At 32.9% G+C, this 17,892-nt stretch overlaps 2 protein-coding genes across 3 annotated transcripts in view; one reads left to right on the top strand and one right to left on the bottom strand.

Annotated features, from left to right (window-relative positions):
* Pka-R1 (Protein kinase, cAMP-dependent, regulatory subunit type 1) overlaps positions 1 to 17,892 on the bottom strand; it is a 191,676-nt gene that overhangs the window by 150,173 nt on the left and 23,611 nt on the right. The gene's annotated exons all lie outside the window — the stretch shown is intronic.
* LOC143203528 (uncharacterized) overlaps positions 1 to 17,892 on the top strand; it is a 33,011-nt gene that overhangs the window by 5,972 nt on the left and 9,147 nt on the right. The window contains exon 2 of one of the 2 annotated variants that reach the window (XM_076415712.1): positions 532 to 600. The exons of the other annotated variant lie outside the window; for it this stretch is intronic. Within the exon in view, the coding sequence (XP_076271827.1) occupies positions 532 to 600 (69 nt within the window). The remainder of the gene's footprint in view (positions 1 to 531; positions 601 to 17,892) is intronic. 2 annotated transcript variants of the gene reach the window in all.

Here is a 17,892-nt window from a genome sequence, read left to right as displayed (position 1 = left end):
GTAGTAGATTACAGTCGGAATAAAAGAATACAAAACAGATTCGCTCTACTTTAATGACTGATAAAGAACGGAAAAAGTAAATATTGTCCTTTCCACGCTCGTACACTGACTAATAAACTGTCTAAATTCTGAGTATTTATTATTTTATAATGAACTATAAATAGTGACATGTCGAAATGGATTGAGTGTGTTAAGGATGATATATATTTTATAGATTTTTATATATTTATTAATTATATATATATATATATATATATATATATATATATATATTTGTATATGTTTATTATGAGGAAGTAGAGTAAATGTGTCTACAATACTTCTTAATTAATACACTGCTAACTTAAAACAGAATAAATGGTTTTATCACATAGTTTAACGATAGAAATCGAAAACAGATATAAAACAATATCTTTTAATAAAAAATTGATTGAAGTGTCTAACATAAGATCTTTCTTCGTTTCTTGATTTATACAAACATAGATTTTAAAAACACTAATTTTAAATATATAAAATAGTCTTTCTAATTAGCTTCGGCTACGATAGTGATGGAAAAGAAAATGGGACAAATCTTAAGACTTGGAGTCATCTTTGGTCAAGGTTAGTGCTTGTTATTGAAAAAATAATAATCAGTTGAATGTATTTAAGATAAGATTTTGAAACATCTCTCATCGGGATGTTTTTTTTTTGTTTGTTTTGAAGTATTTTTTGAGGAGATTTGGGCTAGTAGAAACGAATCGAATGGTCTTGGTTTACATAAATAAATTTTCAAGTACTCTTCCTTCCTTTAACAAAAAAATAGAAACGGTGCAACATTTTTGGAGTATCAGTTGAGTTGTATTGAATTTATTTCAGTATAAATTTTATTTTTCGTCCTTTCTACTGTTTTCTTGGTTCTAAAAGTAAAACTAAACAATTCTTCCAATTAGTTTTATACTACGATTAGTTAATCATTATTATGTTACTAACTACAAACGGAAGAAAGTTTTGGTTTAAAAAATTGTGTTTATTTGATTAGATTTGGTTAAAACAATATTTTTTAATAAAAAATTGATTGAAGTGTTTAACGTAAGATCTTTCTTCGTTTCTTGATTTATACAAACATAGATTTTAAAAACACTAATTTAAATATATAAAATAGTATTTCTAATTAGCTTCGGCTACGATAGTGATGGAAAAGAAAATAGAACAAATCTTAAGATTTAGAGTCATCTTTGGTCAAGGTTAGAGACAGCGCAACACTTTTGAAGTATCAGTTGAATTGTATTGAATTTATTTCAGAATAAATTTTGTTCTTTCGTCCTTTCTACTGTTTTCTTAATTCTAAATATAAAACAAAACAATTCTTCTAATTAGTTTTATACTACGAAGTGATGACAGTGAATACAATAGATAAGTTTATATCAATGTAAGTTTTAAATAATCACCATTATGTTGCTAACTATGAACAGAAGAAAGTTTTGGCTTAAAAAAAGTGTTTAGTTGGTTAGGGTTAATTTTCATCAATGTTTTCATTTGTAAGTTGTGTAGAAACAGTGCTGATATTTGAGTTTTGAAGTTATTTGAAATTGTTTTTTTTTTCAACATTGTTGTGTCTTTGCTCGTATTCCGACCGTTTTTCTGGCACATAGGGCTGAGCTCAAACGCATCAATCCCCACTGATAGTTTCATCGAGTAATGTCTTCATATCCTCGCCTTCCATTTTTTTTTTGCTGTTTAGAACGCTCTTTGTCTTCTGTGTCAAAACCACCACTTTTAAAACATCAAAACAAGTGTAACATGTTGAAATCAACGAAGCATGGTTACCATAAGCTTCACACAGTGTTCGATTACCTTCAGCTGCCTTTTTTTTTAATTTGAAACAGAAAATAAATATTCCCGCAAATGCTATTTACAAATGCTATATAAATTCAAACATTTTCAACGCACTGAAAAAAATGTACTGAAAAGTGAAGCCTTTCATCCTCAGTGAGGCTTCGACATGAAATTGGTTACAAATGTACCCGATGCGGTTTAACACACAATACCATCTGCGTAAATCCTTTAAATTTAATTTATATGCATGATAACTATGAACCAAACAATTCTTCTAGTTTGTTTTATACTCTGACGTTAATGAGAGTGGATACAACAAACAGAATTAAGTATCAATGATAAGTTTTAAACCACCATCATTATGTCGAAAAAAATGTTTGGTTAAAACGATAAAAAAATGAAAAAGTAATCCTCCCATTGCAGTCAGGCTCAAATTATAGTCATCGAAAAGAACTATTGGCATCAAAATAGATATTATTTTGTCACTTTTGTATTCTCATATAAATAATAATGACAACAAACAAGTATTTTCTTAATCTTGAATCGTCTTCAATAATCGCCGGAAATCAAATCTGACGAATATGCTGGATGATCAAGCAATTTCGTCTTCAAGATCACCTCAAAATTATTAGTTAACCATCACTATGACTGTTATATAAAGAATATATTGTTGTTAGTACTGTTTAACTTCATCAAATGGTTTTTCTGTTTGGACGTGAAGACCCAGAATCGTCGCTAGGCTAGGGCTAACGTTTGTTATGTTCGAAAAAATCGACCGCAACCGGAGAACTGGTTCCTCGTTCTTCAATTTCGACAGTGGATCGTGAAGAAATCCTTGTTTGAGAAGTTACCGATGTCGTAGTTGCACAATTAATTGACATTTCGGCCTGGCGATTATGACACACGCAACGAAACCCACATAAAACCGTATTATACGTATCCCTCAATCTCGTGGAGAACGAACAATGATTCAGGCGAAGCCGTTAAAGATTTTTTTACCTTTTAGCTCGACCAATAGCGATTTCTCGCCTATTTAGTAGCCGATGGCGATGAAAAAAAGGCCTTCCGACATTTAGATCAATGCCAAATGGTACGACGCCGTCGCTTGGCCAAGGTGAAAGTTAACCTACCAAAACTAAGAGATTTTTTTCGCCTCGCGTGTCTCTCTCTCGCGCCGTCGACAATCAAGCGGTCGACTCCCGGAGAATTTTAAATACTTTGATGGATTTCGTTCGTTTGGAGCGCTTTCTGCTATGCTCAAGTGCCGTTTGCGTAATTGTCAGTGATGCCATGGAATTAGAGATGTCGCCCACGGAGAAAAATATCGATATATCGATATATTCTTTGCGACAGCTACGAAAAATATGAGAAAACAAACAAATTGATACATCCGCACAAAAGAAAAGAAACCCTTAAAAGTAAATACCGGAAATCGTCATAAATCATTAAAATCAAATACCGAACACTTAATTTTAAAGGTTCATTATATATTCTACTCGAAAAATATCGTGCATGTAGCATGTAGCCCTACATGGAATCACCAATAAAAATATAGTTTTTTTTTACAATTAATTTATACCAATTTACATTCAAAATAGTTCAAAATTCAACGTTCCAATATTTACCTATCGATTATATATATTCTGATGTGATTTTTTGACATTAAAAAGGCATTTGTGGAGAAAATTGAAAAGTATACTACGTTAATCAAGATATTTTCCAAAAATGGCAATACTATGCCGAAAAAAATGATGGTTTGGGTCCATCATCCATTCTCCATCATTGGATAAGTGATCGGTTCTCAAACAACTTCGTTCAGGTCTTATTTACAACAATATGTCATTAACAAGACTTTATGATCATGAGTAGCCCGCGCTTCAATGTTCATGTGGAAGGCTGTCTTGGATTAAGCAATGACTTTTTGCACTTGGGGTTGTTATAGTAGACCCACTTTTCCTTACCAGTCGCAATACGCTACAAGAAACTCTTCCATCTTTACCTGACAAGCAATGAAACCACGATGTTGAAATGGTTTCAAATAGTATTTTCCCTCCTCTTCATCCGAGTCTTTCCCATCAAATGCAAACGTTTGGAAACAGTTGATTCATCAGCTGCTCAACTGTCTGAAAATGAGAGTTTCAACAGGGTTTTCGTCGAATAAACCTTGCACTTCGGTGTCTTCGAACTTTCTGCTCGTCCAGGCCGGCCTTCGTCATTGACATCAGTATGTCTTGTCATATACCATCATATATCAGCATCACGTTAAACTCGTTGAAGTCAAAATCTGGTATCCAAATTTGCATGTTTTGAGCGCCAACGACTCTTTTAGAGCAAGGCTTCTTCTTCAGACACGCCTTCTTTTGATGTCCTTAAGATATCTGCTATCTCTTCTAGATAATTTTAATTTACAGTAACAGAAAATCATAATATGAATTACTAAAGCCTTTTAAACACTATACATTAATGAAGCCACATTTAAACCCCACATACTCGGGGAATATGGTTAGTTTTTCAAGCTGCAAAACCATTCATTGGTTTAAACGGTATTTTCTCATAAAAATTCATATAACTTCGAAAAAATATAAAACTAAGATGGTCTCAAAAATAGGTATTCTATTTAGGGAAAATAATTAAACGTGTCATACATAGATTTAACCGAAGCTTTTTCAGTCTCTAGATTAAGCTACGAAATCCGTCATGAATAAACTAAATTCCGCAAACTTCCGCCACGACATACAGATTAAATTAAATAAAACATTCGTAATACGTGATACGTGTAATTCCCCCACAAACGGCGTTCTGGTAATGTTGGGAATTGGAATAATATTCCCGGCCGATAAAAAAGAAATCGCGTTGTCTGATTGCGGACGGGATATGGTATTTAGCGAACCAAACTAGACAGACGTTCTCTGAAGCGATGTCGCGGAAAACCCCAAGATACACGTATAATGACCAAATCGCGATTAATTAAAATAGTTACCAGACAACAGGTTTCAGAGTCCTTACTGTTACTGTGGTGACAAAGGGCGTTGAATAAGGACTGAATTTTCATAGTTATTATGCCTATAAATTAGTTTTAAAGTAATTTTTTAAGTTACTACTATAATCGAAAGGAGCAAGGTCTGGAGTATAGGGCGGGTGGGATAGTACTCCCCATTTGAATGTCTCCACGATTTCACCGGTTTTGGAACAGATAATCGAGCGTCGTCATGCTGAAGAATAGCATTGTTGTGCCTATGCTCGTTTTTTTACGCAGTGCTTGTGGCTCAAACATAGTCAATTGTAGTCGATAGTGATCCCCATTGATGCTTTCAGTCGGTTTTAACAGGTCAATTTAAAAGTCCCCGTCCTACCATAGTAAAACAGATTTTTTTGGCAAAATTAGTTTTTTTATTCAACATAATTCCCTTCAAGGGTGATACACTGATTATAGCGAGCTTCCAACTTTTCGATAGCATTTTTGTAGTACGATTCGTCCTTTGCTTCAAAATGGGCCTCAGTTTCGGCGATCACCTCTTCATTCGACGAAAATGTCTTCCCAGCGAGCAATCTTTTGAGGTCTGATAATAGTAAATAGTCGCTGGGGGCCAGATCTGGAGAATACGGTGGATGAGGAAGCAATTCGAAGCCCAATTCATAGATTTTTGCCATCGTTTTCATTGACTTGTGACACGGTGCATTGTCTTGGTGAAGCAGCACTTTTTTCTCTTCAAATGCGGCCGTTCTTCCGCGATTTCGACATTGAAATTGTCCAAAAACGCTATGTAATAGTCGCTGTTGATGGTTCTTCCTTTTTCAAAGTAGTCAATGAAAATTAATCCGTGCGCATCCCAAAATATAGACGCCATAACCTTGCCAGCTGACTGTGGCGTTTTCACTTTGGAGCGGGTTCATCTTGTGCAGTCCACTCGGATGACTGTCGATTGGACTTCGGAGTGAAATGATGGAGCCATATTTCATCCATTGTCAGATATCGATGCAAAAACTCGGGTTTATTATGCTTGATCATCTGCAAACACTGCTCCGAATCATCAACTCGTCGTTGTTTTTGGTCAAAAGTAAGCTCGCGCGGCACCCACCTTGCGCAGAGCTTTCTCATCACCAAATATTCGTGAATGATATGATGTACACGTTCAGCTGATATCTTTAGAGTGTCTGCTATTCCATTCAATTTCAATTTACGGTCATTCAAAATCATTTTGTGGATTTTTTAAATGTTTTCGTCGGTAACAACCTCTTTTGGGCGTCCACTGCGTTCACCGTCTTCGGTGCTCATTTCACCACGTCCAAACTTAGCATACCAATCCTTGATGGTTGATTTTCCTGGGGCAGTGTCTGCAAACTCGGCATCAAGCCAAGTTTTTGCTTCAACTGTATTTTTTCCCTTCAAAAAGCAACATTTCATCAACACGCGAAATTCCTTTTTATCCATTTTTTCCCAATAACTAAAATTGCTTCACTTAAAATGTTATAATATATATAAAATGCTATAATTCACAAACTGATGATCCGACAGCTGTCAAATTTATACACGTATCTTTTCAGGGTTAGAGCTAACTAAAAACATGGATTTAATTCTAGTAGCGCCATCTATGTGTCAGGCCAGGGACTTTTCAATTGACCTGTTACCATCTTATACCGTGCCAAATCAAGATAATTCCACCAAATACACAGCATTGGCTTGGAACCATGTATATTCGGCTATGCTGTTGATGTTGATGCGTGACCCGGTGGCTCCCATAATTTTTTTCGTCTTCACACCGCTTTTCTCTTCAAATTGGGGTAAAAAGTAAAACTTTCCGCTAAGGCAATTTACTCAGTACAAATTCAAAGACATTTTCAACGCAGCGAAACATTTTTTGGTTCACACCTCGACGAAATGACACATATTGAAAAGTGAAGCCTGTCAGTATGGCTTTAACATGAAGTTGATTGCAAATTTACCGATGCGATTTAATAATCTGCAATACCACCTGTTATAAATCCATTAAAATTAATGTATAGGCCTGATATTATCACTCTATATTATTGGCACTGATATTATTTTGTGAATATTTAATTATATCCCATAATGAATTTTCGTTTACTTTTCCATTACATTAACTTAATAATCCACAAATCGTGCTGCTGATGATGATTCCTGTTTTTGAAAGAAATGACAATTAACAAAATGAATGGCCAAACTCGCGACACTTTATACTCTATTAAATGATCATCCAATCGTACTGTCGAATTTACGCACATTAACCTACTAATTTTGGCCATCGAAGCAAGTAGCAATTAAGAGCACCCTTTACAAAACGACCTGTTTAGAAAAAAATGATATCGTGAATACTAAAATAATTTTTTTTGTGTTGAGTGGAATTTATTTTTATTAAACTAATAATTCTCGATCTTCCAGTAAATGACAACTAATAAAATCAGTTATCAAACAGCAATGTGACTTATTGCACTCTACTCTATAACCCAATTTACAGTTATTAAACTTTGGATTTTAGTCGTTGAAGCAAATGGCAACTATTAAAACTCATTGTTAAACTAGCTTATTTTTTTTAATTTCATTTTATGTCCCTAAATATGCATTAAAACTTTCATAACATTCAATAATTTTTTATCGAAATTAGTTCTAACCGAAAACAAATTATTTTAATATACTAATACTATATATACTAATAAAATGACTCGAAAAATACAATAGCCCGTTGCTTATTACACTCCAATAAATCAACTTCCAACAGGGAAGTCGAATTAATTCCCATTAAACTACTGATTTCGCTTGTTGAAGCAAATGGCATTAAAAAAAAAGTTATTGGACAGCTCATGTAATAAACAAATTCATTCATTTTCCTTAAATCCAACTTGTTCATTTTCAAATTGTCGAACCTTCTCACTTGTTTAAATTAATTAATATATATCACATTTTTCATTGTCAGTCAGACCAATAATTTCAGTTCTTGAAGCAAGTGAGCTAAACACAATATTTTTTACTTCTTACACTCAATTAAATCATCCTCCTCCAAATTTATAGCACTAACCCTCGATTATTGAAGCAAATGGTCATTAGGAGAATTAGTTACCCAATGACTTATTTACACAAAAATTCGACATATTAAATGCTAGAACATCTGTTAACTGTCATGGTATCCAATAAGTATTGCTACATCTTAACTTAATCATTCCGAAATTGTAAGGGTAATATGATCCATTGATTCCTATCAAAGCAGTAACTTCAGTTCTTGAAGCAAGTAGCTGGATAGTGTTCTAAATGACCAACTTTATATTGAACTGTTTATAAGTCTAAACTTTGTTACTGTTACACAAATATTCGACAATAAAAACTAAGAAATGTCATACTAGTTCTTGAAGCAAATAACATTATAATAATGACATCGATTACCAAATAGTTTTGTTGGACAACATAGTCTGTTAACATAATCTGCATATTTGCTTGAAACAACTGTTTAAAGGATTAGGATTGCTGTAGGATTTTAGAAGGACCCATTTTACCCACCTAAAGTCCTATATGCCTCCCATATAGGTCTCTTGTTTTATTTATAATTTAGCATCTATATTAATTCCTGAATATTTGACATTACACGCGAAATGGACCCCAAAAATGGGGGCGCGGGAAAATTTTTTGGTATTTAATTTTAAATGTTTATTAAAAATACCTCTACTTTTTTAGAGATTAAAAAAAAATTAGGCTAATATTTCACTATTTTTATTTTTCTTAAAAATATCGATATTTTCTTCAGTGACCAACACCCCTATTATGTAATATTGTTAAGTATAATGAGTATAATCTTCTATTCATTCAATTATGTTTGGTCCAAATGCATATATCGTCACTTACTAGTTGCGGTTGTATCTGTGGTCTGCCATTTCCGACAAGAAGGAACGTTTCTAAACTCGATCAACTAACAATCGTAACAAACGTCATTGCGATCGTCTTCAAAATCAGTGGTATATGTACGTAAATACAACAGCATCAATCACCGCAATTATTATCAAGTTCTCGTTTATTATATACAACTACTAATCATTATCAAGCCAGTTCAACACCAATTCCACTAATTGTAGCTTATTCATCGCCATATATATGGTCTTATCACCCGATATCATCAGGGGGATTCACTAGATGTAATTAAAAAATAATGATAATTAACAAATGTCGTCAAACCGTGAACTACCGTTAACATTCGCGATATCAGTTCTAATTTCTTCCCTTATGCTATGAATGATTACCAAACCATTGGTTGCTGACTGATTAACTCACACAAGAGCATAAGATTTAAGAGACCAGTTTACTGGCCCATTTCTTTTATTTTTGGTATGAGGTTTACAAATCCACAGAAATCCTGGGTATACAAGATATCTTCTATACTTCATCGTTTGTTAAATATCTTTTTTTACCGAGGAAGAAATAAAAAAAAACTAAATCTAACGAATAAGGCAGGATGTTGGGACAATTCCTATAATAATTGACTATTATTATATCTTATATTTTGACCTTATTTTTACACCTTATTTTATAACCATATTCCTATCTATTAAGATTATTATCTATTAAATGTATATCTTTTTGTTAATGTTATCAGTAGCTTGTCTCATTTTACATACTGTTTATATAGATTTAGATTTACATGAGTATTTATTACATTAGTATAAACCATTAGACAGGCGTTAAAAAGTTCCCTTAATATATATGTCTATCTGCTATGAAGTAACACAGTTTAAAGGCACTCAACTGTATTTCAAATGAAATTATATCGAGTCGTGATATTTTATCAATAATAATATCATATTTAAAGGAAACCAATATAATGTGTTGAATTTTTAGTTATATTGTGAACTTACTGAAGAATCTAGCAACTTTATAGAGACAAAAGCTCTTCCAGATCTATGTCATTCAAATTTGAGAACAAGCCATAGTTGATCATCCATTATTATTTTGATTATTATATTTGACAAAAATGTAAGACATCAAGGTAAAATTTTCAATAAGAAATGTTAGCTCAAGCTCCACAGGACTGTTATTAGTTCTACTGTGAACCAGGGATTTTGGCCACGGAAAAAAATATCGATATATCGTTTTGGATATTTAAAAAAAAAATATCGATATTTTTAAGAAAAATAAAAATAGGGCAATACTAGCCTAAAAAATATATATTACTTCTAATTTTCTTAAAAAGTAGCAACATTTTAGGTAAACCTTTAAAGTGTAATAAATAAATTAAAATATCGATATATATATATATATATATATATATATATATATATATATATATATATATATATATATAAGTGAACGAATATATGGTCAACGGACTTACTGAACAATCTAGTGACTTTATAATTTTATATTAACGAATTTGGGAATATATTATAGTTCATTTATCCATCAGGATTGTGATCATTGCCTTATAATTTTTTTCCAGCATTTACAAGGCAAAAATTTTCAAGTTACAAAGTTATCTGAAGCTCCAGAGAATTTTTTTGCTCGATATTAATCACTTTTGATTGTCTACATAAATTTTCAATAAAAAAAATCAGTTTCTACTTTATTTCTGCACCACGAACTAACGAAGGTGGTGATGATTCTTAGACTGGTTGAATCCTATATGTACAGTTCGTTATTGACAGATAGTGTTTAATGAAAATTGTGTAATAAACAAGTCGTACGTATTATTGAGGCCTCAATTTTTCTGTAATAATTTGGCAACAGTGTATTTTATTTTGCACTTTCAACAGGGATTTTTCTGTATATTACAGTTCTTTGGCTTGTTATTGATTGAATGTGTTTGTTACGTTGAAGGTTGTTGTTAAGACCTCAATTTTTCAATAATAATTTGGCGATGTTTAGTGAATACGTCGGAGTGGATATATATGCGTCATTACCATCATAAAACGAAATTCTCTACGAGTAAAAGTGAAGGGAACCATATGGATGTACGGCATAAAACTTGTCGGAGATGTTACGGGAACACATGTAACCGACATCAAACCAGAATGAAACAAATTAACGTGTCGAAGCGCAAAATCCGAACCGAAACGGTTTATCGGGAATTCCGCAAACTCTCTCTCCGAATGCAGGCCTCGTCGAAAGGACTTTAAAACCGACACGAGGCCCGATTTCGGTTATCTCCGTACGGTAGGGTCGTGCGAACAACACGGAAAAAAAATGGGGCGCAAGAGAGGCAGTCGTAGTACCGAGTAGTCGTCGTTGGACGTCGATTTCACAACGTTTCCACGCAATCGGGCCGATAACAAAACAAAAATTCCGCACGACCGGCCCTCAAACCACCGTCGACGTCACCGTCAAACGGCGCACCATCGCGTATTATCGCCTTTTTCGACAAACAGTCGGTTTTGGCGTTGATCACGCTATGCCGTGTCGGTACGACAACCGATCCGAAACCGACGGCCGATAGGTCGGGTGGCCGGGTTTTTTTTAGATCGATTCGGGCCCAAATAGCACCGATTTTACGTTTTTTGCTTTGTCGTCGTTCACGGGCCAGAGATATTTTCTATTTCTAAAGGTTCGATTGAATACAATTAACTGGGCACGTGGGACAACACGTAAAGGACCAAAGAATTTGACTTTTTCGCCGTAATATACGGCATTGTTTAGATTTAACACAAATATTTAAAAGTTCACGGCGGATTTAACCAAATTCAATGGCTATTTTCACTATATAAAGTCCCATACGAATTAATTGAAAACCATTAGCATCTTGTTAGGTTCTCGTTACTTTTTTATTCATCAATGATCTGATTAATTTTTTAATGTAAAATATATAGTATTTAAAATATATATTTTCAATTATCTTTACAGCAACGAACTATATTTGTTCATTAATTTCAAATTCTCATTGATTAATGTTTCACTTAAGGAAAACATATCTTTAAAAGTACTGTTATTGTTGTCATCTTTCTGACATCGGAGTCGACGCTTTTGAATTTTGCTTTTTTGTTATAATATATGACACTGTTTAGACTTACTAGTATAAATATTTAAAAATTGGTCAGTCAAATTTAACAAAAATCAGTCACTATTTTCTCTATATAAAGTTCATTAGTATTTTGATTAAGTTCTCGCTACTTTTTATATTCATCAATTATTTAGTTAATGTTCTAATGTGAAATATAGAGTATTTAAACTAAATTGATTAATGATTTGTTCAATATTTTACTAAAAAAACATATCTTTAAAAGTATTGTTCTTATTGTTATCTTTCTGGCATCAGAGTCGACGCTTTTTTAGTCATCTTCATGATAATGGAAGTACTGTTCAGTCTTACCAGTCGAACTATACATGACCAAGGAATTTTGCTTTTTCGCTATAATATATGACACTGTTTAGATTTAGCACAACTATTTAAAATTTATCAGGAAGATTTACCAAAATCAGCCGATGTTTTCCGAAATGAAAATGTATAAGGCTTATTTCGTAAGCAAATGTATTCAGAGGTTCTAGTTGCCTCTTTTCTCTTTTATCAATCTAATAGTTCCATAAAATCAAAACCAATTAAAATCCAATCAATAAAATCTCATCTCCAAAAAATATTAACGCGGTATAAAGGCATGAAACCATATAAATCTAAAAATAAATCATGTTTTGTAACATGTGACAGGCCTTCTTATATCAAAAAGATTTTGTCGCATATCCGTTTGCATTAAAATACTGTGAATTAATTTTAAGGATTTCACTAGATATATGAGTATTAGTGTTGATATTTTGATAGTGATGGTTTCGGCACAGAACTGATACAACTTCAAAATAGAAAAATCAGATGCTCCAACAATAAAGTCAAGCACAATTCTATCCTTTCCGTCATACCCACCATAAATTACTCCTTCTGATATCTCTAAAAATCAATATCTCATAATAATACCCTAACGTAATTTCCATTTTTTTTCTTTTTGTTGTTGAAGTTAAATGTAATTTTAAGTAATCAGCTCTCATCCAGAATTACTGGGAGAACTGAGAGGCTACTTGTTCTAATTAAGGGTACTTCGTGATCCAATCAAGCGATACTCGTTATCTTCATAACATTTGAAATACCGATATGAACAATTTCTGCATGCAGTTGCAGATTGCTTCAACGTTATTTATAAATATTTCAAAAATAGGTTGCAAAGAACAAAAACATGTTTTCCTTCCGAAACAGCATTAATTAAAAACTCATTTATATAAACTATTTAATGTTTTTGTTTGTTCCTTATTAGTCGATATTATTATTTATCTTTCTTCTCTACCATCATTGAATTCGAATGACTACAGCATTTAAACTACAGACCAAACCTGTGTACTTGTGATTTTTACAGTTTTGCTTGTTTCCTACTTAAAATTTTAACGATTTGAAACCTCCATTGATCTTAAACGACCCAAAAAATCATACTTTTCTTTCAGTGTTAGTGACCGAAGCCAAAATACATGGTATTATTTAAATATTAACAGAAATATTTCCTCGGTTGGTCGAGCAAATTTAGCCAGCTAATGACCCGATCGTTATTAATATTTAATTCCTTACAAATTATCAACTAACGACGTTTTAACTTACCATGTCAGTGAGAGTTAACTTAAAATCCATACCTTTGTCCCTTCACCTAGGTATTAGGGCCCAGGAAACAATATCGAGGTTATTTAAACCAATATTCCCACTAAATTCGATTTTATTCATCAATTTCCTTATTTTAGAACAGTTTATCTTCAACTTACTCTGGACAACTTTTTCACTGGCTACTCTATCCACTATAAAAATATTTTTATATTTCATATATTATCACATATCATCGTAAGAAATACTTTTTATTTTGTTTGAACAACTCTAAACAGCATTATTAACGGTCGGTTTGCTGTTGTAATTCATCCGATATAAACAAAAGCAGCACCCAATTCCAAAGCAACTTAAGCAAGCTCAAATTTTCGTAAAAAAATACCTTCTCATATTTTTAAATGAATTATTATTTTAATTATTCCTGAACATTGAGCAACGTTGTTCTTTATACGATTACTAACTATCCAAAAGGATAGTACCCCTGAAACAATATGAGATTCACTGGCTGATATGTTGTTACGTATAGGATGGTTAAAGTATCATATAGTTTAAAGAATTGTTAAACTAAAGTTTGTAACTTGACAAGAAGTTATGGATATTTAATGTAATCTGAAAGCTCTGCGTTATCTAATGTTGTCACATTGGATTTGTGTTCTTACTTTTTTATTTTGCGATGTTTTACTTGATAAAACTGTAATGCGGCACCCAATTCCAAAGCAACTTAAGCAAGCTCAAATTTTCGTAAAAAAATACCTTCTTCTATCTTTATATGTATTATTATTTTAATTATTCCTGAACATTGAGCAACGCCGTTTTTTATACGATTACTAACTATCCAAAAGGAGAGTACTGCCCTGAAAGAATATGAGATTCACTGGCTGATATGTTGTTACGTATAGGATGGTTAAAGTATCATATAGTTTAAAGAATTGTTAAACTAAAGTTTGTAACTTGACAAGAAGTTATGGATATTTAATGTAATCTGAAAGCTCTGCGTTATCTAATGTTGTCACATTGGATTTGTGTTCTTACTTTTTTATTTTGCGATGTTTTACTTGATAAAACTGTAATGCGGCACCCAATTCCAAAGCAACTTAAGCAAGCTCAAATTTTCGTAAAAAAATACCTTCTTCTATCTTTAAATGTATTATTATTTTAATTATTCCTGAACATTGAGCAACGCCGTTTTTTATACGATTACTAACTATCCAAAAGGAGAGTACTGCCCTGAAAGAATATGAGATTCACTGGCTGATATGTTGTTACGTATAGGATGGTTAAAGTATCATATAGTTTAAAGAATTGTTAAACTAAAGTTTGTAACTTGACAAGAAGTTATGGATATTTAATGTAATCTGAAAGCTCTGTGTTATCTAATGTTGTCAGATTGGATTTATGTTCTTACTTTTTTATTTTGCGATGTTTTACTTGATAAAACTGTAATGCGGCACCCAATTCCTAAGCAACTTAAGCAAGCTCAAATTTTCGTAAAAAAAATACCTTCTCATATCTTTAAATGTATTATTATTTTAATTATTCCTGAACATTGAGCAACATCGTTTTTTATACGATTACTAACTATCCAAAAGGATAGTACCCCTGAAACAATATGAGATCCACTGGCTGATATGTTGTTACGTATAGGATGGTTAAAGTATCATATAGTTTAAAGAATTGTTAAACTAAAGTTTGTAATTTGACAAGAAGTTAGGTAATCTGAAAGTTCTGCGTTATCTAATGTTGTCACATTGGATTTATGTTCTCACTTTTTTATTTTGCGATGTTTTACTTGATAAAACTTGATAAAACTATAATAACATATATATTTTCGATGAATGTTTTCATGTCTTCTCCACCTTACTTCAAGCAACAGATACGACTTGATTTCAGAATGTTTCCTATAGGATATAATATTTGAAAGATATTCAAGAGAATTTTTTGTAATAAAAGTAATAAAAGAGTTCATTGCTAGGAAATAACGAGACTGCGAATTCGTTTTAAAGGATTTAACACTCTATTCATTTAATAATTGTATATTTATACATTTATATATGAGAAAATATATGAAAATATATAAGAATATCAGAAAAACTACTCGACTTTTGGATATCAAAAATATATGACGTTTTTCTGAGATGCAACCTAAAACCAAAAGGGTAGTTTAAATTTGGATTTCATTTTAAGAATATTTTATTTTTGGTGTATTTACGTTTTTATTTTAACAATAGTATACCAGAGAATGATGAAATAAATTCATAACGAATTAGAACGAATTAAATACAGTCCCCCGACAAAACTTGAACCCACTACAGATTTCTCGTTTCAACATAAATGAATTTTTATCTTACTGATTCTAAGAATCTTAAACAAGTCCCAATTTTCTTTAAAAAATTAAACACACTAACATAACATATTTTATAACATATCAGCAGTATCACTCCCAACAAGAGTCTCTATACTATTCACATGTATTTTTTACATTATAGCTTGTGAAATATTAACAATGGCAGATATTTATGACTAGTGTGTCACAAGCCGTCACAAGTCGAAGGGAACAATATCTGGTGGATATAGGTTTTCCCGACTTTTTCAACATATTGTGTGCAGCATGACTTGTAAGCGTTTCTGCTTATATAACGATAATTTTTCTTTCAATTCTCGACTCAAACGCATCAATTGCTGCCAATAGTACAGGGCGTTTAAAAAAATAACGTCGTTTGTAAATTGTAAAAATTAAAGTTTAAAAGTTGTGAAATCTAAGAGTGAAATTTTGAATTATTTTTTAGATGAGCGCCAATAATTTATTTAGTCATTTAATCTGAGTTGAAATATGGGCTTGGTCTGATGACTAGACTCGGCCCTGCGCGGGTTTTCCTATTGATATCAGTCTCAATTCAATTTAGCCAAATCTGGTGGTAATTGGTTGAAAATTGAAAATTAGAAAAAAAAATTAACCGATATACCTGAGATTTAGTCTTCTCTATACATTCTTGTATGGTATGGAAGTATTGTTCAACTGAAGCTTCTAACTTTACAACTAAGTTATGGATATTTGATATATCCTGAAAACTTGTGGAGTATTCTCTTGCTTTTTGTTTTGCTACATGTCTTTTGATAGTACAATACTCAAAACCAGTAAAATGACTGAACGACAGTACCTATAAATCTACAAAAATATCAGCATTAACTTATGTGATGTCAATGTAAATTTTACAGTCGTTTTCCAGTATCTTCAAAGAATATGCTCATATCTCGTCCACTCGATTTAATACTCTGTATTAAAATTGTGTTAATATGAACTCCCATGGTGGTTTCCATAGTTTTTCAATAATAATCTCAGAAAACTAACTCGACTCTTGGATATGAAGCATTTCTCCAAGATGCAACCTAAAATACTGATACTGAAAGATGATATTATGGTGACATAAAATAGTGATTAAATGAACAAGACTTTAAATGGTAACATTTTTTCTACACAGTGGCGATGAATTTTAAAAACGATTTGATTGGGATTATATACGACAGGAGAATGTATAGAGAAGGCTCACCGAAAATCGACACAATCTCGACAACAACGCGATTAAAGTTTCGTTTTTCGATGACGTGTCATTAAAACATCAGCATCTCCGGGAATAATTTAAATTTTGAAATACTCTCTTAAATACATATTCTTGAAGGGCTAAGCTTTGGAATTATGAAATAAAATCGATTTTATTCCTAATATATTCGCTCGGTTTTTACTGATGATGACTTTAACAGGAAAAATATACAGTTTTACATTAAATAAGCTAATAAAAGCCTGGTGAATGGGGCGACAGGGTCTCCGATACTTAACATGAATTCGTCGTCCTTATATAATAACGAGAACACTTGCGACTTTATCGATTCTCCTTTGAAACGATTCCTCCGAACAATCGTCCGCTGTATCGATATGCCTGTTTAATATTCGATCGAGCCGAAAAAGAAAAAAAAACCCACAAGTTCTCGGACATCGGGCATTATTATAATCGTATCGGTGCGCCACGAAGAAGGAGGATCTAGTATTGCGAAAACGGTCCGACCGCAACGTTGTCGAAACTTCTCCTTGACGTACCCTCCCTCCCCACTCCCCGCCCTCTGCAATTGCCACCGCCGCCATCAGCCGCACGAAAAAAAAAATACGTTCGCCTTCGGCCCCAACGGTCGGTCGCGAGTCATCGCCGATTCCGAGCGGGCCTTGGATTTCTGGCCGCTTTTACATGGCTCTTTCTAATTCACGATCTCTCGCCTAAAGGCCGCCCCACACGTACCGGACCTACGTCACGATAGCTGTGTGTGTTTTTTTCGTTGGGTCCGCGTTTTAGGCCCGTTTGGGCCCGCCTGACGTCACCGCGTTCTATTTCAGTCTCGATGGTACTAAGGACGTTCGGTACCAGTCGCCGAAGTCGCGAAGTCTAGCCGAAACCTGTTCCGATTAGGGAAAAAACATCGATATTTTTATTAACTCATATTCCTTCAAAAAAGGAAATTGAAGATG

The sequence above is a fragment of the Rhynchophorus ferrugineus genome, unplaced genomic scaffold (assembly GCF_030347505.1).
Source record: "Rhynchophorus ferrugineus isolate W39M unplaced genomic scaffold, kcgeb_rfMv2 rfM10, whole genome shotgun sequence".
NCBI classification, from domain to species: domain Eukaryota; kingdom Metazoa; phylum Arthropoda; class Insecta; order Coleoptera; family Curculionidae; genus Rhynchophorus; species Rhynchophorus ferrugineus.
This window is presented reverse-complemented; position numbering and strand designations above follow the sequence as displayed.